We start from the raw sequence: 21,645 nt of genomic DNA on the forward strand, positions 1-21,645 counted from the left end.
AATGTTTCATTTTTTTTCATTCTTTTCAAAATAACCAAAAGTGCAAACACTGCTCGAGAATACGTCACAAAAGGGTAGCCACTTTAACAAGTCGAATTTCTGCCACTGCGAATGACTACAATGCAACCGCCAACCAATCAGAACATGTTATAAGAGACTACCGTCCAATTGTGACCCTTCTAGCACTCATCCAGAGAGTTAATGCTTGTTTTGAACTTTATTTGGTAAACACAGAAGAAAAAGAGCAATAGCAGTGGCGGGAATCGAACCCGCGTCAATGAAATGACTACTTTCTAGCCCTAACCCTAACCCCTAAGCCAACCAGCTGAAAAAAAATCCATCACTTTATTTGCTTTGTATCATCTTCTTTTCGCCATTTTTTACGTCACTTAAACAGTAGCTTATGATTGGTTGGCGGTTTCATTCTAGTCAAGTTTAGTGGCAGAATTTCGACTTGTTAAAGTGGCTACCTCACAAAAGGCAGCAATAACAAAAGCCACGTTACCACATCTGATGTTTTGAGCAAACTGTCTGATGTTTTGATGTTGAAATTTGATGTTTTGATGTACATACATAGCCTACAGTCAAATCGCCCGCAGTAACAATTATTGCGACATCAGCTGATTGCTAGTCTCTAGTGACGCAGACTGTACAGTCGCACGCTTCGCTGCTCAAGCCCAATCCCGTTTTGAGAGCTCAGACAAAAGCATGCGCACAATGGTGGTCAGACCGCAATGGGGCAAAATTTTAGTGAAAATCGTTTTATGGTAGCATGTTAAACGGAAAGAACGTGGAAAATCGCCAAGCCAGGTTTTTCCTTTAATATCCCTTTAACAGAGGAATCGATAACTTTCTTTTCCTTCAATGAGTAAATTGCAGACTACATAGCGTTGGCCAGTGCTCTTCAATCGGGTAGCTTATATTGTAATCGCAAGTGTATTCCAAATCACGAATAGGGTTTATGCAGGGCAGGCCCGGATTTTTGGGGGGGGGCAGATGGTGCAGGTGCCCCGGGCCCCCTACTTTTAAAGGCCCCCCTACGTGGAAAAAATGTGATTTTGTATCCTTTTTTTTCAGCCTTTGAAGTCCCTACAAAATGCTGTGCAGTGGTGGATTGATGCTACTGTAGACGTAGAAGTACTTTTTCGCGCCGTAGGCGCAAAAATTTTTTTTGCATGGGGCTCCCGATCTAAAAGTGCCCCGGGTCCCCCATCAGCTAAATCCGGCCCTGATGCAGGGGTTTATGATAGAAACCAGGGATTCAAAAGTGGGAAGAACTAACTGGAAAAGGTGATCTGGTACTATGACACTTCCTCAAATGGGCGATCTACCTAATACAGAAAGCAATCACTAAGAAAACAAATCAATAGCTTTTTTGTCCTAAAGTCTGAACCTTAATTCATTTGTCCAGGCAAACACTCACAAAAGTATTTCAATAAAATTTAATTTATGTCGTGGAACCGGTTTTCGTTCATTAGAACTTTTCAGCACAACTGGATCGAAACAAAATTACTTGAAACAAAATTTAGCCTACAAAATAAATAGATGTCACTGTCAGCATAACTGTACCAAAACGAACAAAAATTTACATACGGTATTAATTAGATAAAATGTTCATGTCTTCCATGTTCTTTTCTTTTTTTCTTTTCCTTTTCTTCATTGTTTTAGCAAAAACGCAACTTTCGAATAATATAATTTGACCTAGCTTGATTAAGTAAAGGCAAGCAGTTGAAAATTCAAATAAAATTTACTAATCCGCATTACATTACAATATTACATTTAGGAAGACATGAACATTTTATCTAATTAATACCGTATGTAAATTTTTGTTCGTTTTGGTACAGTTATGCTGACAGTGACATCTATTTATTTTGTAGGCTAAATTTTGTTTCAAGTAATTTTGTTTCGATCCAGTTGTGCTGAAGAGTTCTAATGAACGAAAACCGGTTCCACGACATAAATTAAATTTTATTGAAATACTTTTGTGAGTGTTTGCCTGGACAAATGAATTAAGGTTCAGACTTTAGGAAAAAAAGCTATTGATTTGTAAACCAGGGATTCATGATAAAAACACAGTTGAAATAAAATACAACTGAAATACAAGGATATACGAAAGAAATGAATTATTATGCAGCCGAGTTCTGGGCTTCCAATGCAGATTTTTTATATTTTTGAAAACGAAATAAAGTAAGCTAGGCCTACATATTATTAATTATACTCGAAAATGTTTTTGATGGTAGTCTACTGATTTGAAACTGCTAATGTTTGAGAGATATATTAAGCACAATCAAGAAAATAAAATGGTCCTGGGCAGGTCATATAGCAAGATATCAGGACAATAGATGGACTAAAAAATTAACAACATGGACACCACGAGAAACCAAAAGAAAGAAAGGAAAACCAAAAGTAAGATGGAGGGACGACATTGACAAACAATGCAATACAACCAATTGATACCAACTAGCACATAATCATGTAAATTGGCATGAAAAGGGGAAGGCTTACGCTCTGCAGTGGGCTCTCACAGACTGAAAATGATGATGAATGATGAATGTTTACTCTCTTTGCCCCGTTAGATCAGTGGTTACGCGCCAGCCCAAGATCAAGCGGCGCTGTTTCGACTCTCGGGGTGTGTGCGCTTGCAACGCGTTCTGAGGACTGCTCTCCATTCAGCGGCACTTATAGTGAATAGAATAATTCTTCGGCAACAACATATCAACAATCGGAAAACTTCACTCTGCCAATCTTGGAAACTTGCCCTGCGTCAAAATTCTATACAAGTACGGTATGCAAAATTACCAGGAATAACTTATCAAAGGCCTTTTCAGTCCGAGAATAAAGATTCAAAACCAAACCAACCAACCCCTCATAGACGTCGACCTTTTCCAGCTCAGCAAACGTTTATTGATCTCAGCAGAAGGCATTGATTAGACAGCAATTATGTGCAGTGCACGCAACTGAACCGCGAATTAATTTCACTTTAAAACACAGCATTATGCTTTTATACACATAGCCTGAGGTCGTAAACAAAAAGAAAGCTAGTCACGAGGGCAAAAGATCATTTTTCAAACACGGTACCGTCACCGTAAGCTTTTTAAACAACATACTGTAGGTTAGAACTTAGAAGGTTATTTGGACAAGTCTGTGTTAGAACTGTATTTAGTTGTGAAAATCTTTGATTAAGGAAGGTAGGCAATCTTAGGTTAACAAGGAGCCAATATTGTGACGTCAAATTCGCCGTGAACTTTTGAGTAACCGTTTATCTGAATACTTATTCGCAGGTAAATACTTCTTCCTATTGCATGTTTTGTGGGAAGCACCCCATACAAGAAATATGACTGAACAATGATCATTGAACAATGAACAGCCTACCCGGCCAGAAAAGCAGTTTTTTTTACACTGATTGCAACTGTGAGCAGGGCCGGATTTAGCCTAAGCGCTGCCCTAGGCAGATACGAAAAGTGCCGCCCCTCAAAAAAAAATTTTTAATGGTGCGCTACGATTTATATTTTCAATTCCTTACAAAAAGTTATTTGCAACGTTTATTTGAATACGGTACATCAATGAATGTCATTGTATAATGAACTAATTGTTTAATATCGCTTCCGGAGGGCTTTTTCTCTTGCAAACAAATCAATAATTTTTTCAAAGTCTGTAGAAACAAGTAAAGATGAGTTAATCCTCAAAAATGTGAGATCATTCAAGATATCATTCGTTGTTTAAATACTTTAAGCATCAAGGCAAGTACAAAAAACAGCCTGCAACTTTTCCATCAACCTAACATTGACTAAAAACATTTTTTCTTGGCTCCTTTAAATTTACTAAAAGTGAAACAAACCGAACAAAGAATAATAAAAAATGCACAGACAAACCCTAGTCCTCCGTAGCCTACTAAGCGAGACAGATAAATAAAAGAAGCGCAAGCAGCGCATATTGTTGAAAACCAATCAAGCGTGAAGTACTCTAGGGGCGATGACTTGCCATACATGACTTGCCGCACTGCTTATAAATGTGTGTGATGTGATAATATATTTATTGATTCCTACATATCTGTTGTGAATTATTATATTCACGTAGGCTACTACAGTATTATCAGAGATGTACGTATACGCCGCAAATTCTACGCCGTAGACTTGCGACGTAGACTTTTTGCTTACGCTAACGCTTACGGCCACATTTTTTTGGATAGTTGTCGCTTGAAGCTACGCCGTAAAATTTTCGCGTTTTTTTAGCGCATAGCGTCAACGCATACTTTTTAACGTCTTTTTTTCGCTACAACACGCCAATACCTTCTAGCGCTGCAGTTGAAAGAATGTTTTCAATGGGAAAAGAATATTGAAACCACAACGCAGCAAAATGTCAGATGAACACTTTCAGATGCTTGTGTTTCTTCGTGGAAATTCAAAATAAAACTTGTTTGTTTCGAGTAGTTTAGCCTATACCGTGTGAATGTTTGGCACCTTGCAAACAAAATGAGTATACGCTAGTGTATGTGCTGACGCCGCCAACTTTTTTTACAAGTTACGTTGACGCATACGGCGTATGCTTTTCGAACGTTTGCGTTTACGCTGACGGCGTCAATATTTTTTGTATGCGCGTACACCACTGAGTATTATCAATGCAATATATTCGTATATTTTGCCGCCCTCAATAATTTTCCGCCCTAGGCTACTGCCTACTCTGCCTACTGCTAAATCCGGCCCTGACTGTGAGTGCTTTTGCAATTTGCAGGTCGCTGCAGCAGATGGGACATTTTGACCGGTAGACACTTCAACATGGGACAATTTTTTCAATAAATCAGCTGACTGCAGCATTGTGAGCCTACTAGCCCAGCTAGAGAGTCAGTTTTTGCTTTAAACTTTGCTTGAGGATTACACAAGAAAAAAGAGTAATGGCAAGGGTGGGAGTCAAACTCACTCCATTGAAATGACTAGGCTATTCCCTAGCCCTCTAGACCAGGCTTTCTAACGTGCATCAGTCGCATGACTAGGCTACAATCAGCTGATTTAAATATTGCCTTTTGATTGGTTAATAGACCCCTGCAGATTACAAATAAGCCAACCGTGGTTCCACTCCATGCAAAGTCTGCTGATGATTTATCTTTTGCAGAGTCTACAGACGATTGAGCGTCTGCAGACGCTGAGCCAATGTAAAAAAGACTAATTTGCTAGCTGCTTATAGTATTACCGTGCTGATCAACGCTGCAATAAACCAGGGGTCACCAAACTACAACCCGCGAGGTTGGTCCAACAGGCTGCCAAACTGTAGGCTACAAAGAAAGTAAATATATACTAAATAGAACTTTTATCTAAAGTTAACCCTGTGGAAAGTTTTAAGTAATGTGTTTGCCGTTTCTCATCCTTATTTTTTATTAAAACCTAATAAAAATAACCAGGGATGGAGGAACCATTTTAAAAGTAGGTGGGCCCAGAGGCGCACCAGTCAAGGTCAATCGAACTTTCATGGGCGAAGCCCCCCAGACCCCCATAACATTGTTGCATCTCTAATATTACAAATCGTTTACACCAGGAGTCGGCAAATTATAATAATATGTGGCCAGGTCAGTGGTTTATTACAGTATAATCGAATGGAAGAACAAGTACTTTTCATTAATCATTTTAGTAGGCCCAGTCGCCCACGTCTTTGATTTGCAGCGTTTCTGTTTGTATAAACAAAGAACTCAACATAAAGCGCCATCATGATACAAAACATATTATGTTTTCCAAGTTAATGGATCAAACAAGGAACGGCAAAGTTAATCTACTCAAAAATAGCTTTAAAACAGCAAATTTCTCTCTTACAAAGGAAAGGAAAACCAATGAATCAGATTATTCTTTTGCTAGCTAAAAGGTAGCACAATCAATAGCAAAAGACAAGAAATCGTATAGGCTAGTGATGGAGAATTTGGGAAAAAGTGTAAGAGGGATGTTATTGAAAACATATGTCCAGAGAAAAAAACAAACTACTTTTCAGATATAGGCCTAAGTCTTTCAACAAGAACCGTAACTCGACGAAAAGAAGAGATATCGGAGAACGTAACATTTAGCAAAAAGTTATTGTATATCTACAGTTCTTCGCAATGGCAAAGATGAGAGCACAGACACGACAGATAAGCCTACAGCTGAGCTGGCAGTATTTATGCGTGCAGTAAACAAAGATTTTGATGTAAATTTGTTCAGCTGATTCCCGTCAAGGATATTACTAGCCGATATTCTGAAGGCATTAGGCTACGTCAACGCCTTGAAATCATGCCTATAAATCTATCAAAACTGGCAGGCTATTGCATAGGCTACTACCGGCCAAGACCAGCATGTAAAGTTTGACTTTGGCCCGCTGTTTGAAAAAGGTTGCCGTTCCCTGGTTTACACATTGCGTTTTCATAATTGCCTTTCGTGTCAACCGGCAAAATTTTCCATTTTTGGGCCGGATTTGGTAAAAAAATTTACAAAATTGTTGAATTGCTTTTTAGCGCTGTACAAAATGTGGCGATGTAGGCCTACACACAAATAAAAAGGCAACAATACACACACAGTTATAATACCACCTGGGAGTAGTAATATGCAGCATTATACAGTACGTGCATATGTAATGATATCACTGTTCTAACTTTTAACCATAGAGAGCATAGAAAATAATTATATTGATTGATAGATTGCTCCACCAGTCACACGCAACCACACCCACACGTGCTGCACATCAATAATGGACTCAACAGAAAAGTTTGAAGATTGGATTTCATCATTGAGCTATCAAAGATAATCCAATCGGAAACTTCACTCTGCCAATCTCGGTGGCCGGGCCGGGCCTGCGTCAGTGATTTCAAAGCCTCTACAAGTATGCGAAACTGCCAGGATTAAGCTCTCCAAGAAGCTTTCCCAGTCCGAGGACAAAGATTCAATCAATCAATCAATCAAACTATGTGTATCAAATGAGTGAAGACCTTTTTTTGGAGCTCCCTCTCTGATTTGCCGTTTTCGCTACCTTTTCAAAGAAATTTGGCTTTCAGAAGTGGGTGGGCCAGGCCCACCCAGAAAATAAAGTAGGTGGGCCCAGGCCCACGTGGTTTCTCCATCCCTGAAAATAACTGTTTTCGAAAAATTTAGTATGAGTGACTTTGAGGGTTTGTGACAAAACAATCAGTCTTTTCCCCACAACCTATTCACCTGTCCTACAATAACGGAACGTGTCAATTGTTAAATGCAGCTGAATAAATCATCACCATAAGTTGCATACTTTTGAACAAAACAGTTATCTGGCCTACGAGCATCTCTTCTCACAATCACCTGGCCCTTTAATTCTTAAAAATGTTGGTGACCTCTGCACTAAACGGTTGGTAAATGCTAAAATTACCTCTACATTTACTTGCACACGCCTTCCTGGCTATCTTATAACGCCAGAGAGTTTGACTTGCAACTTGAAATCATATTCAGACATTTGCTATCTTTGATCGTTCAATGTCTGCTCTGGCTTTTCATTCGCTGACAGCCTCAAACCACAGCACAAATTCCAACTAATGCTTCAAGTGGGGCATCAACGGCACTTGACAGTAGTCTGCGTGAGAAAGTTTAGTCGATTATTGACAGAAAATGAGCAGCATATTAATTTAAAACCTGTACATTTAATAGAATAGCAACAGATGTTTCGGATTGCTAAGCATGACAAAGGAAAAAGTGGAATAGAAAAAGCGGTGTGCGCAAAGGTGAGGGCTATTAGTAGTCAACCTCTCATTGAGCACGATATTTCAAACACGTTTATATGTTTTGTGTTTTCTACAGGTTATCTTGTATTTTTTATCATCACAACCTTATGATGTTTTATGATCACACAAAGTTTGAGGTAGGATTGTGGGAAGAAAAAGTGACTAACTGTCGACCCAGGCGAATCACCCACTTAATTTACTGGACTGTTCTTCACTAGTGTCTTAATTTAGTCTCTGACCACTCGAAGTTCTGTTTGAGAGCCACTGACAATGCAAGCTTACCTTTTATGTTACTAAACCTCAACCTTTTTTTCTTTACATTGGCTGATATATCTCAGGTTGCATAATGCTCAGAAAGCATTCAAAATTAACAAAATCAGCTATTTTACATTATTTCAACATCAAGCAACATTTATTTTGTGTAGAAGTGGTAGGTTTGACTGTCAGAAATGTAAAAATGGTTGTCAAACGGCAAAATAATTGGTCTTTACCAATTACTCGCAAAATGGGAACACTCGCCTCCAGGTTTTTGGTGGCGCTGAGCTTCTGGTAAGCTTGGCAAATCAACTACTTTTTTACGAACGCCTGGATAATCTAATTAAAAAATAAAGACCCCAAAATGTAGATACTAAACTCATGTTCAGCACATATTGCTGAACATGAGTTAAGCATCTACATTTAGGGTTCTTTATTTTGTGATTACTTCGAGTTTCATTCTTCACATTGAAACAGCTGCGTTTTACAAACTTTCTGACTGTTTCAATTCCTGGTGCAAATGTAGATATTCCGTGATATTTAGGCTTAAATAACAAATGCTCAAACTTGCATATTGTTTTGTTGAATAAAAATGACAATATTGTGACACAGTAGCCTGCAGAAATGCGTCTTTTATTGTGCCAAATGTGATAAAATCGTCCGCCTCTTTAGTTTAGTGGTTGTAGGCTACGCGCTCGACTCAAGAACAAGTGACGTTGATTCGACTCTCGGAGTGTGCATTAAAGGAACGCATTTCAGGACTTCTCTTCATTCAGCGGCACCTAGTGACCTAGTGGATGGAATATTTTCCCGGCAATAACATCTCAACAATCGGAAACTTCACTCTGTCAATTTCAGTAACTGACCCTGCGTCAAAATCCTCTACAAGTATGCCAAACTGCAAGGAATAAACCTACCAAGGTTTTGTTAGTCTGGGTTTAAGGATTCAATACCAAACCAAATCGTTGGCCCTCACGAGAAATTTAACCCTCCTAAAAATAGTTTGGACACCCTGGCGTACGCGAAAGGAGAAAATGCGACATTCAATCGCTTGGCATCAAGTGAAATTTGAACCACTTGATGTGGTTCTTTACAAATGTGTCTAAAACATTTCTTTATCGTGTTCAACCAACTATCAGTCCTGATCAGCAAAAGTTTTTGCTTTTCTGCAGAAAGCAATGTACCTGTAGGGCTGTAGGCTACTTATCAAATATAAACCTTTCCTACGTTTTTAAAAAATTCAAAACTACCTTTATGCCTAAATGTGATGTAACGTTATACTGTACTAGCAAATTAGGCTACAATTGTTCAGGTAGTTGCCCTGTAATCAAAAAAATCTTCAAACCAATACATTGTAACTGTATTTATATCGTCTGGTATTTCAAAAAAAAAAATTATACACTGGTAGAATGTTTACAAAACTATTTGTAAGTGAAATGAAAACGATATATTTTTGTCTAGATTTCTTTAAATTTAATTCAACGTTCCTTCTAAAAAAATATTTCTGTTCAGTTATTTCCCACTGAGTAGCTCAATTAGTTTTAAGACTGTTGACTGTTATGTTTATGAACCCTAATTCTTGAATGCTTAACCTTAAGGTTTGGTTCGGATCTTGTACCACATTGCAGTCTTTATGGTTTTGTTGCATCACAAACGTGTAAAACAGGTTTTAAAGTAAAATAATAATAGAGAGTTATGACACAACAATGCAGATGACAATGTAATTAGAAAAAGGTTTGTTGTTCTTTCAACAAGAAAATATACGGACACACAGAACAACAAAAATGCGTAGCTTACAATGAGGCCCTAAGTATTATGTACTTGTTGAAAAGGACATCATGTAGTCAAATACGCAGCTTATAATTTTTCTTATCACACAAAATGAAACATTCAACTCTCAAATATTAAGCTTGATAGGCTACGTCTATTTCTAAAATCGCTTTGTCTGACTCTGAAATTCACTCAAGCGAATCTGCTCTCTATTTTGGTCAATGATCTACTTGACTGTCGCGTGGTGTTGAATGTTGATGCAGCAATTTATGCGACTCGTGTTAAAGTAGTGGAACAAAAAGGCAAGCTTACGTCAAAGGGTTGTAGATCAGTAGTTTGCTAACGCCGCAAAAGGGTAGACTTTGTGCTACTGAAGTCGATGTTTTCGATTGAAACAGAAATGATCGACGTTTTTCCTTCCTGTACGTTACTTGAGATTATAGTTCAAGTGACACTACAACTCACATCTTGAAAACTTTTTCAAAATTCTTGCCAACTGTAGTTAGAATATGATGAGAAAAGTCAAGTTTTTTTCTTGCAAAGCTTTAATTAATCGCCTGGCGTATTGAATAAATCGGCGAGGTTAATGTATTGAATGTACAGCTGCAAGGTAAGGGTAATGGTGTAGCCAACATCACGAGTTTTTTGAATACGTTTAAAATTAAGTTGCAGTCAAGCAGGTTGCAGCCTGGTAACCTATGCAACGTCCTTCACATGCAAGCAGTAGGCTACTACAACGTCAAGGCAAAGATGTGACACAGCTTGACAGTGTAAGCCAGTGGTGCTCGACCTGTGAGTAATTACCCCCAGGGGGTAATTTGATATTTTTGGGGGTAATTTAGATTATTGTTTTTCAGTTACATACTTACATTCCAATAAAATACAGTATTTTCAACTCTATAGATTAGATTAGAACGTAGACTAGATAGAGTTTCGTGTGCGTTTATATTTAGTGTGGTAATTTTAGCTTAGGCCTACATTTAAGGATGGTTTTATTGAGATTTTAAATGTGAATTGGCTGTCTAATAAATTCTGTCTGCCTGATGGATATTCTAACTATTTTGACTATCTAACTCCATTAAACTATTTCCACACAATAATTGTTACTCAAATTATAATTTTAAGTTATCAGAAGGTGTTCGCACAATGTTGTAGGCCTATAACAAAACTGAATTTAAACATTACACAATAACGAAATAATACGAGGTTATGAATTATCGCATTTTAGCAGTCATCCAAATTGTATACGTTATAATTTTTATTCTCTCTCGTGTCAGTTCGTCTCACCTCTTCAAAAAGACGCTAGTTCGACATCGCTCAAAAGCATGTGGCTGTGTTTTTGGCAACTGCAGGGCCTCTGAGAGACATTTTTACTAGGGGTACGAAGAGTAATTCCGGGCCCTCCTCTCACTCCGGGCCCCCTTTTTCATTTGTAAAACGCGTGATGTTTGCTTAGACATATTGCACACCATACAACATTTTACTGCAGAATTGGACATCTGTGCGCAATAATAGTAGCCTACCAGGCTGCAATAAAACTATTATTTATTGTTTTGTGTTGTGCATATTATGTGATCTGTCCCTCCCCAGTTTGTGTATTCTGCATTGAATTCGTGTGTCAGTTGTTGATGGTGCTGTTGAGAGGTATCACTTGTAGTAACCTACAGCTTTAATGTAAAATTTTCAAATTCATTTATTTATTTCTCTTAAATGTATAAGCGTATAATTATTCCTAATGAGGACACTATGTGATGTCAAAAACGTTGGATTTAATAGTTTTTTTCTTGTTTTTTTTTATGTGTTTAACAAAAAATGTTAAATCCGTTAACGTTACTGAGTGTAATATGTATCTGGTACAACAAGTCAAGCTCTCTACCAAGGCTCAAATATAACATCTTGTTCATCAACTATAACAGGGGTCACCAAACTTTTTTCTCTGAGGGCCGGATTTCTGCGAGATTAACAGCTGCAGGCGGGATGCAAATTGCGAAAAGATATACAACTATTTAGAATCTCCATTGACTTGAATTGAGCACAATAAATAACAGTCAGAGGTGGAATAGCAAAGTTGTGATGAAAATCGAAAGGTTGCTGGAAAAGTTATCCCCTGCTATGATACACTACAGGGCATCGTGCTCTTGAAAAAACATTACATCTTTCCAAATTTGGCCTAGGCTGTTCCCATTTGTGGAGGCCTAATGATAAAAACAGAACACCAACCTATAGGCTGCCTGGTGGAAAAATGTACAAATTCAACATACAACAACGAACTAGAAGAACGAACAATTTTGGTAACTTTTTTCCTTAACAGTTGTAGTGCAGCTGTTATTTCCGCAGCACGTGGCGGGCCGGATGAAATCAGTGCGCGGGCCGGTTCTGGCCCGCGGGCCGTAGTTTGGTGACCTCTGAACTATAACATCATTAACTTTTTCATTCACCACATGCCTAGCAGAGGACTTTTTTTTACTCTGGCTGCGCTCCCTGCTCCGAAATTCATTTTGAAGTAAAATAAGCTTGAAACTAACTTTTTCAAATAGTTTTTAAAAAGCTCAAAAATAGCCTACCTGGGCTTTAAAAAAAAAAAAAAAAACTAGCGGGTTGGGCTTTTAAAAAAACCCGGTTTTTTCTTAACCCTGCTTTTGCTACACTATGCCCCCCCCAGGACAGGAGAACAACCAACTTTGATGATTTAATTTAGGATATTTTTAACAAAATATTTTTGCTTGTAAATAAGCATTAAGTCACCACTTTGGGCACCTAATTTCCACGCAATGCATTCACTTACTTTTCGGGCCCCTTTTTTTACATTACGGGCTCCCGGGACTAAAGAATAACTGCTCTTATGCTTGAATTTAATCTTTTAGGATGGTTTTAACCAAAAATTTTTGCGCGTAAACTACAAAATCACAATTACGGGCCCCCAACAATCACAGTCCTGGGCCCTCAAGGGTACGCCGTACCCCCTCTCATAGGCCTTGTTGGCAAGACCTAGACATGCTTGAAGGTGCCACGAAGATTCGCTTCCCGTCCACGTGATGTAAATATTCAACTACCGGGATGTAAGTATAGCCTATATTAGGTGTAAGCCTGCATAGAACAACAAAAAAATAGTAGAATTGCGAGAATAATTACGTTTCATTCAAATGGATATTTACGCTGCTGTGGTATTGATCTCACTGGTAGGGCCGTAGCCAGACTGCAGAGCAAGGGGGGGCCAACTTTTTTTTAGGGGGGCCGAAAAATTTGAATCATTATAATTGTAGCTGTTGCTCGAGAATGTTGGGATTTTGTCGGCCTGCTGGTAGGCCTAGTTTTTAGTGAAGCTGAACACTTGAACAGTTATCATGTTGTTATTCGTTTGAACTGCATGTCTAACGAGTTTTCCTGTATCTGCAGCATACTATGTACTATTGGTTGTAGCTTTGATAAAGAGAAGCAGGTAGCCTACCAGAAACCGTTTTAATAAATGTAGGTTGACATGTGAAATTATGGCTATTGCTCATGTTGATGATTGATAACGATGGTTTTGGGATATTGATGCTGGTCTGGTAGAGCTCAGGAGATTGGTTACTTGAAAAGTAGATCTTAAGTCGGGAAAAGTTAGGCACCCCTGCTTTAAACAATGTTGCGGTCTAAACTAAGAAGATAGTAGGTTTTGTATATAACAGGCTAACTGAGAATCATTGTCAACCCCTAAATCACTTTACAGCATTTGTTTGTCTAACTCTAGGTTCACCAGCATGTCACTCACAAACAAAACCTTTCAGTTGCTAAACATGCTGATTATAAAATCGCACAGAAGTTTTCATTAAACAGTAGACCTGTATTGAAGAATAGCCAGACCTTAGCCACCAGGCTATACAGATTTATCGTCTATTGCTAGTTTCACTTTAGACAAATTAGGTTGGTCGTTGGCTAAACAATATACATCATTGTAGATCATCTCATCATCATCCCTAAACCTGAATCGTAAAGCTTTATTTTGCCGAAAATACTCCTTGTTATTGCGTGATAAAACTGCGGGTCCATGTAAAAAAACAGAATCTAAATAACAATGTGTGATTAGCCTCTTTTTGCTATTTATCAGTAGATTAAAGTAATATAATCGGAAATTTATTATTGAGTTTAGCCTGCAGTGGTTTTAACAGTAGCATAGCGTCTACGGAGAGGAGAGCATGTGCTCCTAATCTTTTTAAAGTGGCTGATCCATTCTTAAAACTTCATAAAAAGCTTCCGTTAGCATGTTAATAGCAATGGAAGCCAATTCTCTGTGTAAAAAACTTACTAGACCTACATTCTCTTGAAAGCGATGTTAAGCTTGGGCTAAAAATTGCTGTAAATATTCTTTTTTATAAAAAACGCACCTGTTTCAATACAGTAACAGTGTCATCTTCTTGAAATTAGAAACTAATTTAAATGTGTGACTTTTACTAATGGAAGCAATAGATCCACCAGATGGGGGTTGGGGATGGATGGTTGTTCTTGGAGTTTTAATACAAGGAATTTTTACATGGGGCCTTATGGGATGTTATCCATTATTTTATCAACCCCTGATGCGTGAATTCAATGTTGGTCTTGGGCAGGTCACGTGGATAAATGGAGCATATGAGATTGGAAGAGCGTTGGGCTGTGAGTAAGTTATATGCAATAAAATAGTCGCTATTTTGCATTTCAATGGTGTCTACATTGTGAAGGACTGTTCAAATGTCATATGATATATATTATAAGACAAAGACTATAGCTTAATAATAGTCTATATGCTTTGAACAGATCCTCATCCTGAGAATCTTTTAAAACTAATGCAATAACGTTACGATGATAATGGACGGGGTGATGATTTTATGCGACTATGTGATTTAGCTTAACCATCGATATTTTAATGCCAGTGGTAGTAGTGGTAGGCTATAGTTAGAGTACACCTGCATGCTCAAACTTTACCACACTGTTAGCGATGCCCACCTAGATATACGGCCTGATGACAAACCGTGCATAGAGATAACAAATTAGTCCGCATCTCCAGGCGGCCATGTGGTAGCCTGTTATGTTTGTGACCTGATGTGTTGGTAAGTTCAATGATACGGGGAAAATGACATGTAGGCAGTGCCGGTCTTTGAGGTGTGCAAACCGTGCAATCGCACAGGGCCGCAAATTAGGGGGGCCGCAATTTACTCAGAAAATGCAGTAATTTTTGTTAAACATGCTCTCAGAATGCACCAAATTCAAAGAATTTTTTCAAATATTTTTGGGGGTGGCCCCCCAGACCCCCGCCTTTAAGTGTTGCCTTTGGCGAACACGCTGTCAGGCTTCGCCCGCCGGCTGTCAACCCCCCTCTCCTTTCAAAATACCTAGCTATGCTACTGAATTGAATCATTGTCATTGGGGCCCGCAAAGCATATTCCGCACAGGGCCCGAAATAACCTAAGACCGGCACTGCATGTAGGCCTACATTTTTGCGGTTTTGCGAACTTTACGGTTCATGTTATTTACTCTGTGGTTTTTGTTTGTTGCTTTACAGTTTTATTTAGTCCACTGATCACGTCTCGATTTGGATTCCGCAGAGCATGTATGTTTCTCTCTGCCGTGTCTGCTCTCGTCATTTCGCTAGCATGGGTGGCACGAAATGATATTCTCGTTTACATTTTGGTTGGATTTATTCCAGGCAAGTACTACACAGTGTATAATATATACATACCCAGCCAGCAAAATTGGTGCTTTCAACATTGATTCAATCAACGTCTGCAGACGTCAAATCATTGTTGAAAGTGGTTAATTTGCTGACTGGGCAATTACACAATATATCTGCTGCTTTGAAACGTACTGTATCTGTCGATTTTTCGTTTAGCCTCTTTTATGATGCAACAGCTCACTAAGTTTTAGCCTAATTAAAATTTTAGCGATTTTGATTTAAATCTACTGTAATTCCATAATAGGCCTATAACCTTCAATCAAGTGGTAACTCCTAACCCTTGCATACTTTATCATTTTGGTATTTACTAATCATTTGCATTCACATTGACTGAAGAAGATCGCATAAAAAATGGCACTGTCTTCTTTGTAAATTGTTGATAGCAGCGCATAGCTGCGGTGATTACAGCGCCAAAAAGACACACCACGATATACGTTATTATTGTCTTTAGGATTCGTCAACGGAAACCTGACTGTTTCATCGTTTGTCATAATTGCTCGCTATTTCAAGAAGAAACGCATGATGGCTTTAAGTCTAACCCAGATTGGTTCTCCTCTTGGAACACTGTTGTTGGCTCCTCTTCTTCAAATACTCATCGACCAATACGGAATGAGAGGAGCTATTTTAATCACAGGAGGCATGAGCTTTAATTGCGTTATGTCCTCAGCTCTCTTTAGACCTATCCGTCTGCATACGGATGCAGCACAAGACATGAAGTCAACTATTATTTCTTCCTGTGGTGTTTTAAAACTCTACAAAATCTGGATAGCTATTTTTATATCTCTGACAGCTTATGGAGGTTATCGTTTATATTTAAGCTATCTCGTTCCTCTAGCACTTGAAAGATTGGATGTTGATCCTGTTGTAGCTTCTCTTCTTTTGTCAATATCGTCTGGAGCTAGCATAGGCATGAGAGGGGTTTTAAGCGCAGTGGGCGACCACAAAAGAGTTAACTTTATATTGGTGACTTGTATATCTATGTCACTTTCTTGTTTTCTTTGTGGTGCTGTATGGTTTGCTAATTCCTATGCTTGGCTAATTGTTAACAGTGTATTGTTTAACGTAACAACTGTAACAATCCATGTAATGATGGTGCCGCTTGTAGTATGCGCTGTAGGTGAAGAAAATTTGCAGAATGGATTGAGTTGGGTTGGCTTTATTTGCACTGTTCTTGCATCAGCCATCATACCTGCAGTAGGTAAGTAATCTGTTTTATTTTTGACATGACTATTGACTATGTTGTTGTACTCTTATTGGTTTACGTAGCAACATTAGACGTCATACATAGTTTGTCATGAATCAAAGAGAAAGCCCGGGACAACAGGCAGTTAAGCTGCATATTTTGTTGTTTTTCAAACGTTTGTAAATTAATGTACAGTAATGAGCACCTGACTGACAATCGAAGAGATGTTGGTCTAATGCCTCTGAAGAGCAAGGCATTTTGTGTCTTTTTAAGACGCTTCATTGTATACCAAGAGCGAATAATTTTGTCTAAACGTTTCCTTCATGACGATTTGTCATAGGTATAAACTAAGTTTTTCTGTTCCAAGTTCTTTTTTTATGTTGACCTTATTGAATATTGTAGCCAAACCCATATGAGTGCATGTATCTTATATCTTATTCTAGACTTTATAATGAACTTTGAGTCACATTTGTGTGGCCGTTCTTGAAATTTACAGGCATGTTGGTTTGATTTTGAATCTTTAACCTTGGACTGACAAAGCCTTGATAGGTTATTCCTGGTAGTTTCGCATACTTGTAGAGGCTCTTGACGCAAAACCGTTTACCGAGATTGACAGAGTGAAGTTTCCGATTGTTGAAATATTGTTACCGAGAAATTATTCCTTCCACTAGGTGCCACTGAATAGAGAGCAGTTCTCAAGCGCACACCCTGAGAGTCGAACCAGCGCCGCTTGATCTTGAGTCGAGCGCGTAACTACAGAGTTAACAGTAAAAAACTCAGAACTTAGCTTATTTATCATTTTTATTATCGGTATATCATTCATTCTACATCATATCAAATCATTCATTTCTAACAAAAATGTTTTCTTTCAGGATCATTCATTGATGCTTACAATGACGTACGGGTTGGATTCATTGCTGCAGCTGTTTTGTTTCTAGGTGCTTGTCTATTGTTCATTCCTCTACTAAGAAAATCACGACGAAAGGTCACCATTTCATAACCACTGCATGTGAATTCGAAGGTCGCGTTGAAATATGGCAAGTGTTAAGAAATTTCAAAATATTCCACACTGGCTCAAATTCAAATTTCGTTGCGTTGGTTGGTTTTGAATCTTTATCATCGGACTGACAAAGCCTTGATAAATTATTCCGGGTAGTTTCGCATACTTGTAGAGGCTTTTGATGTAGGGCCGGTTACCGAGATTGACAAAGTGAAGTTTTCCGATTGTTGAAATGTTGTTGTCAGGGAATTCGTAAACCAGTAGACTACTATCCCGAAAATTTACATATAAGCGAAGTTGAGCTTACATTAAAATGCAGTTCAACTTTACGCCTATTAAAAAATTGTTAAACCTGAAGGCCTTTGAAAGAAAGGTTGCAAAATTTCAAAACACTGTTGAATGCATTTCAGTTTCTTGTGGTGTAGCCTGGAATTTGAGAAAGCGTAAGATAGAAAAGTAGTGAATTTGTAATGTTATCTCAAAATAATATCTCGTCACCAAAAACTATACGACGTAACATACACGCACTACGTAGCCTCCGCAGCAGAAGACAACTTAGTATGTTTTTCGGCAAAACTTGATTTTTGAATTCACTTTGGTCACAACTAGATAACTTTGTTTCAAATACAACTGTTGACTTTTGTTTGTTTGCAAAATTGTTACAATAAAACACGTAAATTATCACACACTGTCAATTTTGCCATTGAATTGTGAAAATGATGTACCTACAAAGCATTGTAATCTATATTTGAAGCAGCTGTGATAACTTGAATAGCATCATTTCATGTGCAATAAAGCTTTGTTGCTAGCCAGAATAAAACTTTTTCGAACTTACACGTTGTGATATTGGCACCATGTCTTTTGAACTGCGCGCATTTGCTTCGGTAGTACGCTTCGCCTTTTGTTTTGGCAATAATTAGTTTTCGTAATTATAAACAGTTGTTTTACTACCTAATCTGACCAGTTATTTCAGTTAATTTTCTGCTGCAAAGTCAACCACGGGCAATTGTTATTTAACCGCTTATTGTGCATCCCACAGCCTACAACTCTCTATTTATAAAAGAAAAGATTCATCCACAACCATCATGCCCGTAACATTATGTACGACTGGAAAGAATAAACTTAAGGATGTATGACGATTCATCTGCACTATTGTTGCGTCACCAATTGCAATCACTCCACCTCCTGCATCGCACACTTTTCAAGATTGTAATTACCAGTCCTCGCCCCTTTTAGCCAAGCCATCGAAACTTGTTATTTTGTTTAGTTGATTAGTTTTGAATGTTTCTGTGCGGACTGACAAAGCCTTTGGTAGGTTATTCCTGGCAATTTCGCATAGTTGTAAAGGCTTTGAATCACTGACACAGGCATAGCATCTTTTCACAAATTGGGACTGGGTGGGCAAATTTTCAAAAAAGGGCACTTTTAGCGCAAGAGTTATGTTAAAAAGGGCACTTTTCGCGCGTAAATGATGGGAAATGGGCATTTTTTTCCCGAGCGTAAAACATGTAGGCTAAGCTTAAAAATGTAGATTTCTCAGGCAAATTGTGGGTAAAAAGGCATATTATACTTAGACTAAACTTTTGAGACCCATAATTGATTCCTATGTTCATCCCCCCACAATATTTTATATATAATAATGTAATAAAATTTAATCTAGCAACATTTAGTTGCAGAGGTCTCTTGTACTAAAGTAAAAAGAAACAACTACGATAATCTATGAAACACAACTGATAAGATATTATAATGAGTTGAATCTTTGCGAATTAGATCATTCTAAAGAGCTGGTATTTTATTTTGATGAAAATCTGGAAACAAACTTCGGTAAATTTGAGGTACGTTTACCAGGGGCTCCGAGAGGGGAGGAAGTCGGCAACTTTCCCCCTAGAATAACGATGTCAAGGAAAAACGAGTAGTTTTTATTTTTTCACTTTTAAGGGGGCCCATTTTTGCTCTTAAAGTGCCTCTGACAGGTAAATAAATTCGCTAAATTTACCTAAGATACCAAAAAGATGACACTAACAAACTTCCCTGACCAGCAAATCGTAAAAAATATCAACAGGCTACTAAGTTACACGCTTGCAAACTTTCGTTGACATCGGCGAATCTGGCACTCATTCAATTGCGAAAATAAAAACGGCAACACCGCTGTGACGTCACAGTAAGCGGGAAGGATACATTCTTTCTCTGTGATGACTTGGTAAAGTATGGTACGGCTACTGCAAAACGTGAATGTGTGGGGCTCTGTTGGTCTAAAGCATGTGCAAATTAAGAATTACCGAAATGAAAAAGTGAACTTATTATTACTATCAGGTTTCGATCAAATAGGTTGAGTTTACTTTTATCAAACAGCATCTCAATTCAATTGAAATTGCAGTTTCATAGGGCTACAATTTTCATACTTTTTTATTTGTCCTAATCTGGCTATAGCCATTTGCAGTGTAACAACAGTATCTCACAAACAGTACCTTTAATTTATGGTTGAAGCAATGCCTACAAATTGCTGTTTATGTGACATTGTCAGTGACAAAGACCGTGTGCTTTGATTGATTGATTGATTGATTGATTGATTGCTTTTCCCACTTTCCCACAAAACAAGGTACTGAGAAGAAAATGGTCAAAGTTTTCTTCAAGTGTTCGAAAGTGGGATGGGCCATACAAAACCAGTCGTATATGTTCACTTCACTGAAGATGATTTTGTTAAAACCACTCAAGTAAAAATGCCTACAGGCATGTGTTGGAGTGTATACTACAAGGTGATGCTCTCGGAAGCAACAATCGGATTGTGATGCCGTCATGCATTGTTTGGCGAATCCGAAACAATTTTCCAGACCCAGATGGCCGTTACACAGGATTTCAATGGCCAACTGAAAGCACATTATGAGAGAGAGAGAGAGAACTTTTATTTATTTTTGAATAGTGATGATGAATTAAATATGAATGATGATTCGTACGATTTCTTCATTTTTCACTTCAAGTATATTTTAGGTTTTATAGGAACGTATCCAGTACAGTTTTATTAAACTGCAAAAAACAATAAATCTTTGAAAAAAGCAACCGCTTGTACCAACTCCGACCAAACTGTGATCTACCAATTACATCTAGGAAGCGTTTGTTTCATCCGTTGCTAACGACGTCCACTTAGGATGACGTAATACCACCAAAGTCGTCCCAGAGCAGTGAAATATGGAGTTTCGCCTGTGGTGGCGCTGCGGAGCAGTCGTTTGATTAAGTTACGCCCTAACCAGTCGAGCTACGAGGTTAAGATTAAAAAGTTCGCTAAGTGTAATTCTGCGCTAGGAAATGCTTTAAAAAGTTACTATACTTGGATCCAACCTGTCAGGGGCACTTTAAAATAAAAATGTATCAACTTAAAAATGAATAAATTTTGAGTGAAATGTTTCAAGTATTTTTCGATCATTGTAAATGCTACAATCAAAAACAAATCGTTTTCGTATTGAGGTAAGCTATGTTAAATTGCTTTAAGGCGTAAAATATGCTGCTTTAAATCTATTGATTTCTGTATCACTAAACAGTTTCTGTTGTTTTAACTTAGAAACTGATTTTGTTAAGCGTGTAGCCTATTTTTGCTTGACCAACCGAATCTTGACTCCAAAAGCTGCGTTGGCCAGGCATATTGATCTAACACGTCTGGAAAGGTGAACGATGTTCAAACAAGATCAAAAGAAGTAAACCTTTCTGCCTATTTTCTGATGGATGGCATTGCTTAAATCTAGCTGGAGTTCATAGTGTACAGTGTTGTCCAGATGTCATATCAACTTAAAAGTAAATGATCGACTGTAAGCTTATGTCATTTTCGATAGTAACTCGGCCAGATGGGAAATTCTAAAGAAAGCTGTCCCATAGTCCAAGTTGACTACTTGAGCTGCTTAAAATCTATGCTTCTTTACACGATGTGGACTGCAGTCCCAAACGAGATTCACACGACTAATCAATTCATATAGCGATAAAGAACTGGCAGAACTGTTTAATAGATAATCAGAAAAGGAAGATATAATCAAAGTTAAGAGAAAGCTGAAAAGAGTTGGATG

General features: G+C 38.1%; 2 protein-coding genes across 2 annotated transcripts; both read left to right on the forward strand.

The window, feature by feature from the left end:
* The first annotated feature begins 14,080 nt into the window (after window positions 1–14,080).
* Window positions 14,081–15,367, forward strand: LOC145775183 (monocarboxylate transporter 13-like). The gene is made up of 2 exons (XM_082586418.1): window positions 14,081–14,357; window positions 15,240–15,367. The coding sequence occupies exons 1-2, from the start codon at window positions 14,158–14,160 to the stop codon at window positions 15,247–15,249; spliced, it is 210 nt and encodes a 69-aa protein (XP_082442544.1). The 5' UTR covers window positions 14,081–14,157; the 3' UTR covers window positions 15,250–15,367.
* On the forward strand, window positions 15,290–18,955 carry LOC145776013 (monocarboxylate transporter 2-like). The gene is made up of 3 exons (XM_082587423.1): window positions 15,290–15,383; window positions 15,862–16,608; window positions 17,466–18,955. Exons 1-3 carry the CDS (start codon window positions 15,290–15,292, stop codon window positions 17,591–17,593), a joined length of 969 nt encoding a protein of 322 aa, XP_082443549.1. The 3' UTR covers window positions 17,594–18,955.
* The last annotated feature ends 2,690 nt before the right edge of the window (window positions 18,956–21,645 follow it).

This window comes from Aplidium turbinatum, chromosome 8, assembly GCF_918807975.1.
Source record: "Aplidium turbinatum chromosome 8, kaAplTurb1.1, whole genome shotgun sequence".
Classification (NCBI taxonomy): domain Eukaryota; kingdom Metazoa; phylum Chordata; class Ascidiacea; order Aplousobranchia; family Polyclinidae; genus Aplidium; species Aplidium turbinatum.